This window comes from Myotis brandtii, unplaced genomic scaffold, assembly GCF_000412655.1.
Source record: "Myotis brandtii unplaced genomic scaffold, ASM41265v1 scaffold1386, whole genome shotgun sequence".
Lineage (NCBI taxonomy): Eukaryota > Metazoa > Chordata > Mammalia > Chiroptera > Vespertilionidae > Myotis > Myotis brandtii.
This window is the reverse complement of record NW_005354950.1, coordinates 41,889-56,346: the sequence shown is the minus strand read 5'-3', so window position 1 is coordinate 56,346 and position 14,458 is coordinate 41,889. Positions and strand designations below refer to the sequence as shown.

Here is a 14,458-nt window from a genome sequence, read left to right as displayed (position 1 = left end):
GGGAGAGGGAGGAGAGAAACATCAATGATGAGAGAGAATCGTTGATTGGCTTCCTCCTGCAGGCCCCTATTGGGGATCCAGCCTACAAGCCAGATATGTGCCCTAACCAGAAATTGAATTGTGACCTCCTGGTTCATATGTTGACACTGAGCCATATTGATTGGGCTCAGCATAGATTTATCATTCTTTCTGTTTCCTATTTCTATTGATTTTGGGTTGTAATCCATTTTAAAAAGTGAACCCTACAAAATAGTAATTCTTTCAGGGATTGCTGCTCAAAAGATATTGTATAAATAAATGAGTCCTTTAACCATTTATATAATTTACTAGAGGCCCGGTGCACAATAATTTGTGCATTCGGGGGGGGGGGGGGGCGAGAGGGGGTTCGTCAGCCTGGCCTGTGCCCTCTTGCAGTCTGGGACACCTCGGGGGATTCCCACCTGCTGGCTTAGGCCTGCTCCCCAGGGGATCAGGCCTAACCTGTCAGTCAGACATCCCTCGGCAGCCCAGAAGTCCTCAGTGGATGTCCACTTGCCAGCGGGGAGCAGGCCTAAAATGTAGTCAGACATCCTTAGTGCTGCTGAGGAGGCAAGAGAGGCTTCTGCCACCACCGCTGTGCTGGCAGCTGCCAGCCTGGCTGTGGCTGAGCAGAGCTCCCCCTGTGGGAGCACACTGATCACCGGGTGGCAGCTCCTGAATTGAGCGTCTGCCCCCTGGTGGTCAGAGTGTGTCATAGTGACCAGTCATTCCAAGTCATTCTGCTGTTAGGGTCAATTTGCACATTACCCTTTTATTATATAGGAGGATAGAGGCCTTGTGCACTGGTGGGGGCCAGCTGGTTTGCCCTGAAGAGTGTCTCAGATCAGGTCGGGGGTCCCGCTGGGGTGCCTGGCCAGCCTGGGTGAGGGGCTGATGGCTGTTTGCAGGCTAGTCAAGCATCCCAGCAGGGACTCTCACACCACGGGGGTGTGGCCAGCCTGGGTGAGGGCTTGGTGGCTGTTTGCAGGCTGGCCACAGCCCCTTCAGGGTGGGGGGGGGTTCCTGCTGGGGTGCCTGGCCAGCCTGGGTGAGGAGCTGAGGGCCGTTTTCAGGCTGGCCATGCACCCCGATGACCCAAGCTCCCAGCCTCTCCTTTTTTTCTTTTTTATTTTTTTCCTGGGATTTATTTATCTTCTATAATTGAAACTTTGTAGCCTTGAGTGGAGCCCAGGTTGGTTGCCCCTGGCAACCCAGGCTCTCAGCCCCTCCTTGAGCAGAGGCCAGGGCGGCTGGAAGCAGGTATCTGGGATTTTATTATATTCTATAATTGAAATTTTGTAGCCCTGAGTGGAGCCCACAGACAGCCAGGGCAGGCAGGAAGCTTGGCTTCCTCCGCTGAGGGCAACCCAAGCCTCCTGCTTGCTCCAGCTCCATGGCCGCCGCCATCTTTGTGATGGAGTGATGGAGGGATGGTTAATTTGCATATTACTCTTTTATTAGATAGGATAAATAAACTAGAAGCTTTCAGGGATAGAATTGGGTGAGCAGGCAGAAGTAGCTCTGAGGGAAGCTGTTGGGTGAAGAGCACTGGGAAGTGGAAGAAGTACAGCTCAGCATTTTATTCCTCTGAACACCCATCACCAACATCAACTTTGTGGCCAAAACTGATTTGTGAACATTTCTCTTCTTAGTTTATAAGAAGCTGTTTTCTACTCCCTATCCTTAAGGTAAAAAGACATAGCTCTTCTTTCAAAAGGAGTGTCTGTCTGTGTAATAGTGATTCAAGTTTGTATTTGATGGCTTCCTATCAGATGAGCCAGTTTTTAACAACTAGCATGTTCAGCCTGTCCAAGTCAAAGTCTGCTCCAATAAGAGTTATTCAATTGCCTTTCCCCATTGCCAACGTTTCTAGATAGCAAGGAGAAAAAAAATATTTAAGATATAATAGTTTGACTCTGACCCATGTGGCTAAGTGGTTAGAGTGTCAACCCATGCACCAAAGGGTTTGTGGGTTTTATTCCCGGTCAAGGGCACATGCCTGGGTTGCAGATTAGATCCCTGCTTCATTAGGGCTCATGTAGGAAACACCAATGAATGTGTCTCTCACATCTCTCTCTCTCTCTCTCTCTCTCTCTCTCTCTCTCTCCCTCTCTCCCCCCCTCTCTCTCCTCTCCTCTCTCCACCCTTCTCTTCCACTCTCTCTAAAAAAATCAATCAAAAAATATCCTCAGGTGAAGATTAACAACAACAAAAAATGTAATAATTTGTTTCTGTGACACTAAAAATTGATGAATAAGGAAAGGATAATCTTTTCCACAGATGTAGGCTGGACATAAAGATCAAAGAGAAAGCAAGAATCAGAGTGATTTTGATCAATTTCTTTATTTAATAAATATTTATTGAGAACCACTCTTTATCAGTACTGTGCTTGTCTTGTCCCCAGGTAATAGTGGAAATACAAGATGCAGATGGTCCTACCATCATCACAGATTAAAATTATTGGGGTGACTTTGGTTAGTAATATTAAATGAGTTTCAGATGTACAAATGTATAATACATCATCTGTGTATTGCATGGTATGCTCACCACCCAAAACCTTGTCTCATTCCATCACATATACTTGACTCTCTGCTCTCTTCAACCTTTTCCCATGCCCCTTTTCCACTGGTAACCACCATACTATTGTCTGTGTCTGTTTTTTAGTTAGTTAGTTAGTTAGTTAGTTAGTTAGTTTTTGGTTAGTTCTCACCCAAGGATTTTTTAGAGAGAGTAGAAGAGGGAAAGGGAGAGGAAGAGAGGGGGAGAGAGGAGAAAGAGAGAGGAAGAGAGAAAGAGAGAGAGAGAGAGAGAGAGAGAGAGAGAGAAGCATTGATGTGAGAGAGACACATTGATTGATTGCCTCTCACAGGCGCCCTGTCGAGGGCAGGGGGTCGAGCCTCCTATCCGGTTATGTGCCATTGACACAGAATTGAACCCGTGATCCTTTGGTGTTTTGGCTGATGCTCTAACCATTTAGCAATGCTGTCCAAGGCTATGAGTTTATTTGTTTTGTTTGATGGCTGAATGATTTCTATTTTATGTCCCAAGCATGAGTGAAATCATATGGTTCTTGTCCTTTTTTATCAGACATTTGTGCTGAGTATGATTCTCTCAAGATCCAGCAACTGGGTAGTTTTGAGTTGGATTGCCCCAACAACGTGTCTGGTAGTTAGCAGGCTCTTGGGCAGGCTAGGGTGATAGAGATAACTGGGCCTTGTGTCTCTCACCATCACTCAGGCTGGTCCTGGCCTCTTTATGAAGCTGTTGCAGGGTCCTGAAGACCAGAAAGAGACAGCAAGCCACAGGGCATCAGCACTGTGGAATCTACTTGCATCATGCTTTCACTGCCCTATTGTCCACAGCAAGTCACAGGGCCCACCCAGATGCAAGGGGTGGAGTAACAGACTAGCAGGATGTGGGAGGAGCTGCAGATCCACATCCCAAAGAGGCACCTGTAGAAAGATGGGAATAATTCATGGCCTTATCTGCCACCTGTCACACAGATTGCTATGTGCTGTCAGCATTGGAGCTGGGCTTTGATGGCTTTTTGTTTCACTTCCCATGATTTTCCTACTCCCCATCTTGATGACCAACTGATGCCCTCAGGATAACCGCAGGCTGGAGTTTTCCATTGAGATGCTAACTAAACAATAATCTGAACTTATATCTACAGTTTCCCTGGATCTTAGCCATCCTGTAGCCAGTGCTCTCAGCTTCTGGAAATTTACTCCTCTCAAATGTGGGAAACGCTGCTTCAGGGATGCTTTTGCCAGTCCTTCGGTTAGCAACAGCTTTGCCATAATGTGTGTGGGAGATAGGAAATAAATACTGATTTTGTGGAAGCTAGAGTTGGAAGTTCTGAAAAATCTCTTCTGTTTGTTATTTTTTTAAAAAAGTCATTCCAATTGACAGAATTGATGAAAGTGGCAAGTTACGGGACTGCTCAGTCATGGGTGGCAGTGGTAACTTGGACTTATGATGGTCTTCAAAATGGAGAAAAGTGGTCAGATTTGTGGATAGGACCAAGAGAACTTCTGGATGGATTGTCTCTGCAAAGTAAGGCAAAGAGAGGAATCAAGGGAGATTCCTAGAATTTTGGTCTGAGGAACTGGATGAATGTGATGATATCTCTGAAAAATAAAATGGAGTTTACAATCATGTCTGTTATAGTCAGTGTGATGATGAATACATGGATAAAAGCAGAGACGGTAGTTGTAATTCAGGATTCCTCTCGGAGGAATAAGTCTTTTGCTTTTTCTATTAATATGTATTTTAATTTTTGATAGTATTACAGATATCTCCCATTTACCCCCCCTTCTTCTAACCACCCCACTCCAGGACTTCACTGCCCTATTCACTATGTCCAAGGGCTATATGCACATAATTATATAAGTTCTTTGGTTTATCTCATATCCTCTTCCCAATCTCCACACCAAGGTATGTCCATCTGTTCAATGCCTCCATGCTTCAGGTCTTATTTTGTTGGTCTATTCATTTTGTTCGTCAGATTCTACAAATAAGTGAGATCATATGATATTTGTCTTTCTCAGTTTGGCTGATTTCACTTAGCATATTATTTTCCAGGTCCATCCATGCCGTCCTAAGGGTAAGAGATGCCTCTTTTTTACAGATGCATAGTATTCTGAAGTATAAATATCACACAGCTTTTTTATCCATTCATCTGCTGAGGGGAACTTGGACTGTTTCCAAGTCTTGGAAATTGCAAATAATGCTGCTATGAACATAGGGGTGCATATATTTTTTCTGATTGGTGCTTGGGGTTTTTAGGAAATATTCACAGATGTGGTGTCATTGAGTCAAATGTAAGTTCCATTTAAAATTATTTAAGGAAACTCCATATTGTTTTCTATAGAGGCTGTACCTATCTGAATTCCCACCAGTAGTGAATTAGTGTTCCCTTTTCTCCGTATCCTCTCCAGCACTTGTTTTTTTGTTGATTTTTTTATGATAGCCATTCTGATAGGTGTGAGTTGACATCTCATTCTGGTTTTAATTTTCATTTCTCTGATAATTAGTGACTTTGATCATTTTTTTCATATGACTCTTGGCCATCTGTATATCCACTTTAGAGAAAAGTCTATTCAGGTCTCCTGCCCATTTCTAAATTGGATTGTTTGTTTTCCTTTTGTTGACTTGTATGAGTATTTTATACATTTTGGATATTAACCCCTTATCAGAAGTATCATTGGCAAATATGTTCTCCCATACAGTTCCCTTTTCATTTTGATGGTGGTTTCTTTTGCTGTGCAGAAGCTTTTTATTTTGATGTAGTCCCATTTTTTTTAAATTTTCTCCTTAATTTCTTTTGCCCTAGGAGATGTATCTGTAAACATATTGCTATGAGAGATGTCTGAGATTTTACTGCCTATGTTCTCCTCTAAGATTTTTATGGTTTTATGCTTTACATTTAAGTCTTTTATCCACCTTGAGTTTATTCTTGTCTGTTGTGTAAGTTGGTGGGCTAGTTTCATGTTTGTGCATGTGTCTGTCAGGTTTTTCCCAGCAACATTTGTTGAAAAGACTGTCCTTACTTCATTGTATGTTCTTTTCTCCTTTGTCAAATATTAATGGATCATAATGATGTGGGTCAATTTCTGGGGTCTCTGTTCTGATCCATTGGTTTATATGCATGCTCTTGTGCCAGTACCAGGCTGTTCTGGTTTTATGGCTTTGTAGTACAGTTTGATATCTGGTATTGTGATCACTCCTACTCTGTTCTTTTTTTCTCAAGATTGTTGCAGCTATTTTTTTTATGGTTCCTTATAATTTTTTGGAGTATTTATTCTAGCTCTGTGATGTATGCCATTGGCATTTTAATAGGGATTGTGTTGAATCTGTAGATTGCTTTAGGTAGTTTAGACATTTTAATGATGTCAATTCATCAAATCCATGAACGTGATATATGCTTCAATTTGTTTGTATCTTCCTATATTTCTTTTTTCAATGTCCTACAGTTTTCCAAGTACATGTCTTTGACATCCTTGGTTAAGTTTATTCCTAGGTATCTTTTTTGTTGTTGTTGCAATGGTAAATGGTATTGTTTGTTTAGTTTCTCTTCCTGAGAGTTTATTATTGGTGTATAATAATGCTATAAATTTGTGGATGTTGATTTTGTATCCTGTTACCTTGCCAAATTCATTTATTAAGTCTAATCGTTTCCTGGTGAAGTCTTTAGGGTTTCTTATATACAGTATCATGTCATCTGTGAACAATGACAGTTTTACTTCCTCCTTCCTAATTTGGATACCTTTTATCACTTAATGTCTGATTGCTGTGGCTATGACTGCTGGTACTATGTTGAATAAGAGTGGTGGAAGCAGACACACTTGTCCTGTTCCTGTTCTTAAAAGAAACAATTTTAGTTTTTGCTCATTGAGTATTATGTTGGCTGTAGCTTTATCATATATGGCCTTTATTATGTTGAGATATGATCCCTCCATTCCCACTTTACTGAGGTTTTTATCAAAAAAGGGTCCTGGATTTTGTCAAATGCTTTTTCTGCATCTATTGATATGATCATTTTATTTTTATCTTTCAATTTGTTTATGTGATGTATCACATGTATTTATTTGCAAATATTGTAGCAGTCTTGCATCCCCAGAATAAATCCCACTTGAGCATGGTATATGATCTTTTTAATATATTGCTGGACCTGATTTGCTAATATTTTGTTGAGGATTTTAGCCTCTGTGTTTATCGGGGATATTGGCCTGTAATATTCTTTATTTGTATTGTATTTATCTGGTTTTGGAATTAGGATAATACTGACTTCATAAAAGGGCTTTCTCTTGAATATGTGGAATAGTTTGAGGAGGATAGGTGTTAATTCTTTGAATGTTTGGTAAAATTCTTCTATAAATCCACCCAGTCCAGAACTTTTATTTGCTGGAAATTTTTGAATTACTTCTTAAATTTCATCAGTTATAATTGGCCTACTCAGGTTTTCTGATTCTCCCTTGTTGAGTTTTCGAAGATTGTATGTTTTTAGGAGTTTGTCCATTTCGCCCAGGTTGTCCAGTTTGTTGTCATATAATTGTTCATCGTATTTGCTTACAATCCTTTGTATTTCTGTGGTGTCCTTGGTATATCGCCTCTTTCATTTCTTATTTTATTTATCTGGGTCCTCTTTCTATGTTTCTTGATGACTCTGGCTAGGGGTTCATTAATGTTGTTTATCTTTTGAAAGAACCAGTTCTTGGATTTATTTAACTTTTGTACTTTTTTTTTTTAGTCTCTATGTCATTTATTTACTCTCTGATCTTTATTATTTCCTTCCTTCTAATTCCTCTGGGCTTTTCTTCTTGTTCTCTTTCTAATTAAATTAGTTTTAGGGGAAGATAGTTTATTAGTGCTTTTTCTTGTTTCTTGAGGTAGGCCTGTAGTGCTATGAACTTCCCTATCAGGACTGCTTTCACCGTGTTCCATTGGTTTTGGGTGGTTGTGTATTCATTTTCATTTGTTTACAGGAAGTATTTAATTATTTGCTTTATCACATTGGTAACCCATTCATTGATTAATAACATGCTATTTAGCCTCCATGTATTTTAGTGTTTTTGAGAGTTTTTTTTTAATTGTAGTTGGTTTCTAACTTCATGTCATTTGATCTGAGAAGATGCTTGGTATTACAGCACTCTTCTTGAATTTATGTACACTTGTTTTGTGCCCTAACATGTGGTCTACCTTTGATAATGTTCCATGTGCATTTGGGAAGAATGAATATTTTGTTGCTTTGGGGAGAAATGTGCTATAAGTATCTGTTAGATCCCTCTGATCTAGGGTGTCATTTATAGCCTTTGTTTCCTTGTTAAATTTTTGTCTGTAATACCTATCGAGTGATGTCTGGGGGTGTTAAAGTCCCCTACAATGGCTGTATTGCTGTCATTCTCTCCCTTAAAGTCCATCAAGAGTTTTTATGTATTTAGGTGCTCCTATATTGAGGCATCAGTCTTATTCAAGGACTGTGCTGAAAGGGTCTTCCTTCTAGGAGAAACAGACACTCAGATGTGGTTGTTGGTTGTCTTCCATGGTTCGGGCCTATGCTTAAGAAATCCTGAAGACTTCAACTTTATAGACACATTAAAAAGATAAGCAGAGAATACTGAATAGAAATAGGGAAAGAGCTATATAGGATTTGGTGTTTAACTTAAGACATAGTGATTTTTAAAACATTGTTCAGGTTGTAGGCTATGCTGTTCTGTTATCAACCTTCCAGTGTCCTATTAAGTAGACATACCTACAGAAGTGAAACTAAGAAAGTATAACTCTAATGATGTTACTCTGTATGAGTTATTATTATTATTTATGTATCAAGAGACTTTAGAGTAACTCCAGAGAACAGTCAATACTTTCTGTCTATACATCTTCAACATATTAGTTTAAAATAGAAAAACCTCATTAGGTTTCTACGGTAAGGTGGTAACTTTAAAAATAAGGCATTTTGTTCTTCTGTCATTCAGAAACCCTAATGAGATGGCTGCATATGTGAAATCTAAAAGAACACTTTGCCTTCCGCCCCTGTGCCCTTTTCTCTCCTGCAGGGATGGGACGGCTTGAATAATACACCTACTTGGCTTCTTCCTCTTTTTTTAATATATATATTTTTATTGATTTCAGAGAGGAAGGGGAAGGGAGGTAGAAACACCAATGATGAGAGAGAATCATTGATTGGCTGCCTCCTGCCCATCCCCCACTGGGGATCAAGATAGCAACCTGGGCATGTGCCCTAAATGGGAATCGAACTATGACCTCCTGATTTATAGGTCGATGTTCAACCAGTGAGCCATGCCAGGCAGGCTACTTAGCTTCTTAAAGGGAAGAAGAAAAGCTCCATTTTGAATATTAATAGGGAGAGGGGAGTTCCCACTGTGATGTCCCAAAGTCAGATTTTGTGTTACTTCCTACATTAGCTTATGAGAAACAGCTACCAGCAGCAGCTCAGAGTTCTCACTTGAACCACTTTGCTCCTTCATCCCTGAGCACTTAGCTTCCAAAGGTCAGAGTGAGTAGCCCAAGGGAAGTGCCTGGCGTTCCCCAAGTCCTTTAGGAGAGAGGTCAGGCACAAGGGTTCTATAGACCTACTGTGAGTTCAGAGTTTTCTCACAGACAGGACACTAGTGGCCAATAGAGAAGGACACTTATGGGCAGAGTCATTGCAGTGGGAAAAGTAGGAAGTCAATCCTAATGCTGTGGTTTTGTTTCCTGATGTCCCAGTGCTTGGAAATCAAGATTCACAACTGCGACTTGTCTTAGTGGGTAAGACTGGAGCAGGAAAAAGTGCCACAGGGAACAGCATCCTTGGAAGGAAAGCATTTAATTCCAGCATTGCAGCAAAATCCATCACCAAGGCCTGTCAGAAAGAGAGAAGCATGTGGAATGGGAGAGAAATAGTCGTCGTGGACACACCTGGCATTTTCGACACGGAAGTACCGGATGCTGACACACAAAGAGAGATTGCTAAATGTATCCTCCTGACCTCCCCAGGGCCTCACGCTGTGCTCCTGGTGGTCCCGCTGGGCCGCTACACAAAGGAAGAACAAAAGGCCGTGGAGAAGATGCTATCAATGTTTGGACCCAAAGCGAGGAGATACATGATTCTCTTATTCACCCGGAAAGATGACTTGGATGGCATGGAGTTCCATGATTACTTAAAGGAAGCACCAGAAGGCATTCAAATTCTGATGAAGCAGTTCAAGGATCGCCACTGTGAGTTCAACAATAAGGCAACAGGGGCTGAGCAGGAGGCTCAGAGGACACAACTGCTGGACCTGGTCCAGCGCATGGTGAAGAAGAACGAGGGAGGATTCTACACTAATAAGATGTACCAAAGGGCAGAAGTGGAGATTCAGAAACAGATTCAAGCTAAACAAGAACAATACAGAGCTCAGCTGAAGAAAGAGAAAAGGCAGTTAAAAGAGGAGTATAAAGAGAAAATCAGAAAGCTAGAGGATACAGTAGAGCAGGAAATGAGAAAGGCAGAAATGGAGAGGAAATTTGAAGAAAGGGAGAAATACTATTACCTCATGCAACAAAATGCTAGAGGTGAAGTTGAGAGTCAGGAAGGGATGCTTGATTTAATCTTGAAAGGATTAAGAGTAATCTGGAGAGAAATCTCATCTCTGTTCAAGGAAGATTAGGCTAATGAAAATCTGTCTAAATTTCCTGTGTGTTTTCAGGTGCGTCTGCCCCATATAACTCATTCCCCAAAGTCAGAGCTCTCTGTTTCTGTCTCTCAGGTTCTGGGGTGTGTAGTAAAGTTCAGTCATGGAAATTGGTAGACTTTTGGTTGATCTAAGAGGGAAGGAAAACATCCTCAATTTGTAAAACTCCAAAGCAGAAAGTATGGATGCTCCCTATCTTCTGAACTCTCAGAGACAGAGAGAAAATGAATGCAGGAGATCAAAAGACCATGACCCCAAGCTTTCTCTATTTATCCTTAGTAAAGTTTCCTCCTCTATATTCTTTCTAGATTGGCACATAATCTCCACCCGTGGCTCCTACTCCTTATTTTTATCTTTAGGATCACAATGCTCATTTTACAGATGTGGTTAGAGAAATCAATTCTTTGCCTTAGATAATCTATAGATAGAGATGTTTATAAAATTCTTTCTATATATACATAAATTTGTTGAATTTAATTTTTATGGAAGGACTGAAATTGGCCCTTATCATCTGCCCACTGGAGAACTAATATTTGTCTGGAAACTGTTTCTCAGAACTTAACTAAGTGAAATGCCAGAAAGAGCAAAAGACAAGAGATTCAACAGCTAAGAGAACAATGTTCGGTATATTCAGATGTTTCTGTAGAAAGTTGTTGAGCAAACTCAATGTAACCACTTTGCTGAATAACTAGTTCTCTTCTTTTCTTGTGAAACTAACTGTTGCCACCACACCTCCATTACACCACACCTTGATTACTTACTGCTAGGTGTATCATCCTCACACTGCTGCCTCCACTCATTTGAATTGTTTGCTCATTGTTACCATAATAAAACGTTTCTATTCTCTCTTATTTGTGCAAAACTGAAATTTCTTTTACTTTATAAAATATCACCAATACTTCTAAGAGTACAGGAATGAATTTCACTTTTTGATAAAAATTCAAGATCCTTTTGGAGCTTTGCTTGGTCTACACCCTAATATGTATCTCCAGCATTCTCCATTTGAACCACATTCTTAATCTCTCTGCACATCAGAGACAACATTCTCCTTGAATTCATTCATTATGAATTCTGATATCTTTGTGAGTTTCCTGGGGGAGGGGGATTTTTTAATATATGAATAATAGTAATTGAAGTTTATCCCTTTTCTAATAGGTACTCCTACCCTAATAATTCATAGGCTTTCCCAAAGCACGTTTCCATGTTCTACCAGTATGTCCTGATGGTCACATGCCACTGTCCTTGCTCTGCCATCTTGAAAGTGGCTTTTCCATGTCCCACTTCATTTTGTCTTCAATATACCTACACCTTACTTCCCCCAAACACAAATGAATTTCGATTGTACATTTAACAAAACTTAGCAAAGATTCAAGGATATGTGACTGGTTCTTTCAGAAATAGTCATTCACAGTGAGACACATTTGGTTTCACTTTGCAGAATATGGGGTGCACTCCCATTGGAGTTTTACACAAAATTATGAGATTGGAAGTTAACATCCTCTTGTCTCAGGAGCTTCTAGAAGCACATATTGAACCAAAGAAAGAGCCACACATACCTAGCATGAAAAAATTAAATACAGGCTTAATATGAAAAAAGTCTTTAAGAGCTCTGTGCTACTTTCTGTGTAAATGCACTCACTTATTCTTACCCTTGAATTCAGGTTTATGCTGTAGATGAGGCTAAGTAAAAGGTTCTGCTCTTGATAAGCTGTGAGAAGATGAGTAGCCCATCTGAAAACCCTGAGAGCAGTGTTGCCCATTTGTCTCTCTGGGCAGAAGGCAGACAGAAGGTCTTGATAAATAACATGCATTGTGGTTAGTATGATTGAAGAATGAGGCATGTTTCCTTCTCTGAAAAGTGTTGGGAGTTTATACTATTCATACATTCACTAACAGTCATTGATTGTTTGAACTTGATGGAAGATTTCGTAGGAGACATTGAGAATCTAGAGAAAGTAAAATAAAGTCCATTTTGAGAATGGCTTCCTTCACTTAGCATAATGATTTTGAGAATCATTCAAGTTGCTTGTGAATAGATGTTCTCTTTTACTGATGAATAGTATTCCACCTTATGGATGTACCACAGTTCCTTTATCACTTCTTTATTTATTCTTACGCCCCTAATTGATTTTCTTGCCAAATTGCATTGGCTGAAATCTCCTTTATAACATTGAATTGTAGTGGAAGGGCATGCTTACTTTTTTCCATGATATGCCTTTAGTATTTCCCTGTTAAGTGAGTGAGATACTGGAAAACAGGAGTATATGATGTGTGTGTGTGTGTGTGTGTGTGTGTTGTGTAATCATTAAGTAAATATCTCCCGATCACTATTTTCTTGAGGGTTTTCATCATTAACAGCAATTAATTTTGTCCAAAGGCTTTTAAAATTCATCTAGGTGGTACTTGGGTAGTGGCCTGTGTAGCCAAACTCTGGAGAAGCTCTCTGTGATGCAGAAGCTGGGCACTGAGGAAACCACATACACTGAATGAGTCCATAGGTAAAATATCCAATGAGGAGGACAGGAGAGAAGCTTATATCCTCATGTGATAACCAGTATTTTAGGAACTGATAAACTGAAGTAGAGAAAAAATGGTGGCTGAATAGGCAGCAGTGTCGTGCACCTCTTCTTGGGCCAGAAAAGCAACTAAATTGAAGAACATCCACCCTGAATTAACAAATTAATCACAGTTGAAGAGACAAATTTTCATAAAAAACACAGAGGACTCCTAGATAATGTCACTTTCTAGTCATAACACATGTGGAACCACCACCATGCTCCTACAGTGAGTGGCACAATACCTCCTGGCAGGCTCTCAGACATCTGCAGGGAGCATGCTGCCAGAGTGAGCTCCTGAGCTAGGCCTTCTCACCAGCCCGCTGGGACCCAGCATCCTAGGATCTGGTTCCAAGACACCACAGTAGTGCAAGCCTGGGAGAACCATGTGCCCCACCCCCACCACAGACCCCAGAACTGTGCTTCTAGCCTGATCCAAAGCCACCCAGCACCCACACTATGTCCAGCACTGGGACCTGTTGTCGGGGTGACTGGGAGCAACCCAGAGCATGCCACAGAGGAGCTCTGACTGTGGAACCCTCTCCTTCCCAGCCCCCCAGGACAGTCCTGCCAGGGCCATCTGGAGCAAGCCAAGGCTCCCCTAACTCTGGGTGAAAGGGTAGCATGGAATGAGTGGCCAATGGCAACCAGCCTCCACTTCATACTGATAAGTGGCGAACTGGAACAACCCAGCACATGTCTCACTCCAGCTACAAGAAAACAGGACAGTGTGACCCAGTGTAGCCCCAACCCTCTTCTCCCCAGCCCCTGGGACAGTCCTGCAGGGGCTACCTGGAGTAACCCAGCACAAATCTCACTCCAAGCCATAGGAAAGCACTGCTGAGGCAACCTGGAGCAAGCTGGTGTGCCCAGCCAGGGGCCACAGGACTGTGCTGCAAGTGCACTGCCAGAGGTACTTAGGGTGCCACCCTGCTGCAGGTGCTGGGGCTACACAGTGAATTTCATGCCAGAGGGCTCTGGGTCCTCAAAGGTCATCGTACATTAGAGGAACTGTGAACATGGTCCCATCATACCAAGCATCTAAAGCAGAAAACTGAGGGACCAGATCCATGGGACAAGGGGATACAACTCGGAGCAGAGACAATAAAGGCATGATACTCAAGGCAGACCCAGGCTTTGGAATAATGATTTCTAGACTATTGCCCTGATAAGGTATTTAACCTCTCAAACCCAAGCAGGATGCACAGGGCCAGAGAGGGACAGAAAAAATGGGAGACAAAGAAAGAACCCACCAAGGAAAGAAAAGGAGATATCACCAGAAAAGAAACTAAGTGAAATGGAAGAATGCAATATGTCAGGAAATTAATTCAGAGTAAGGGTCATACAGTTCATAAACTAGATGGAAGAGAAAAATCAAATACTTTTGTAAGAATAAAGAGGAAATAAGAAAAGATATAGCTACAATAAAAAACATGATGGAAGGTTTCAACAGTAGACCAGAGAAAGCAGAGGACCAAATTAGTGAGTTAGAAGATAGGGTAGTTAAACACATCCTATCTGAACAGTAACTGAAGAAAAAAAAAGAAAGCAGGAGGAGAGCCTAGGAGAGCTTTGGGACAACACCAAATGAAGTAACATACATATAATAGGAGTGCCCGAAGAACAAGAAGAAGAGCAAGGATCAGAAAACCTAATTGAAAAAATAATGACAGAAAACTTCCCTGATTTGGGAAGGAAAAAGTCACA

General features: G+C 41.1%; 1 protein-coding gene across 3 annotated transcripts in view; it reads left to right on the top strand.

Moving 5' to 3' along the window:
- Positions 1-14,129, top strand: part of LOC102257045 (GTPase IMAP family member 4) — a 23,117-nt gene extending 8,988 nt beyond the window's left edge. For all 3 annotated transcript variants that reach the window (XM_014535164.1, XM_014535163.1, XM_005860711.2), the window contains exon 4: positions 9,250-14,129. In XM_014535164.1, the coding sequence (XP_014390650.1) occupies positions 9,250-10,172 (923 nt within the window). In that variant the 3' untranslated portion in view covers positions 10,173-14,129. The remainder of the gene's footprint in view (positions 1-9,249) is intronic.
- Positions 14,130-14,458: the final 329 nt, after the last annotated feature.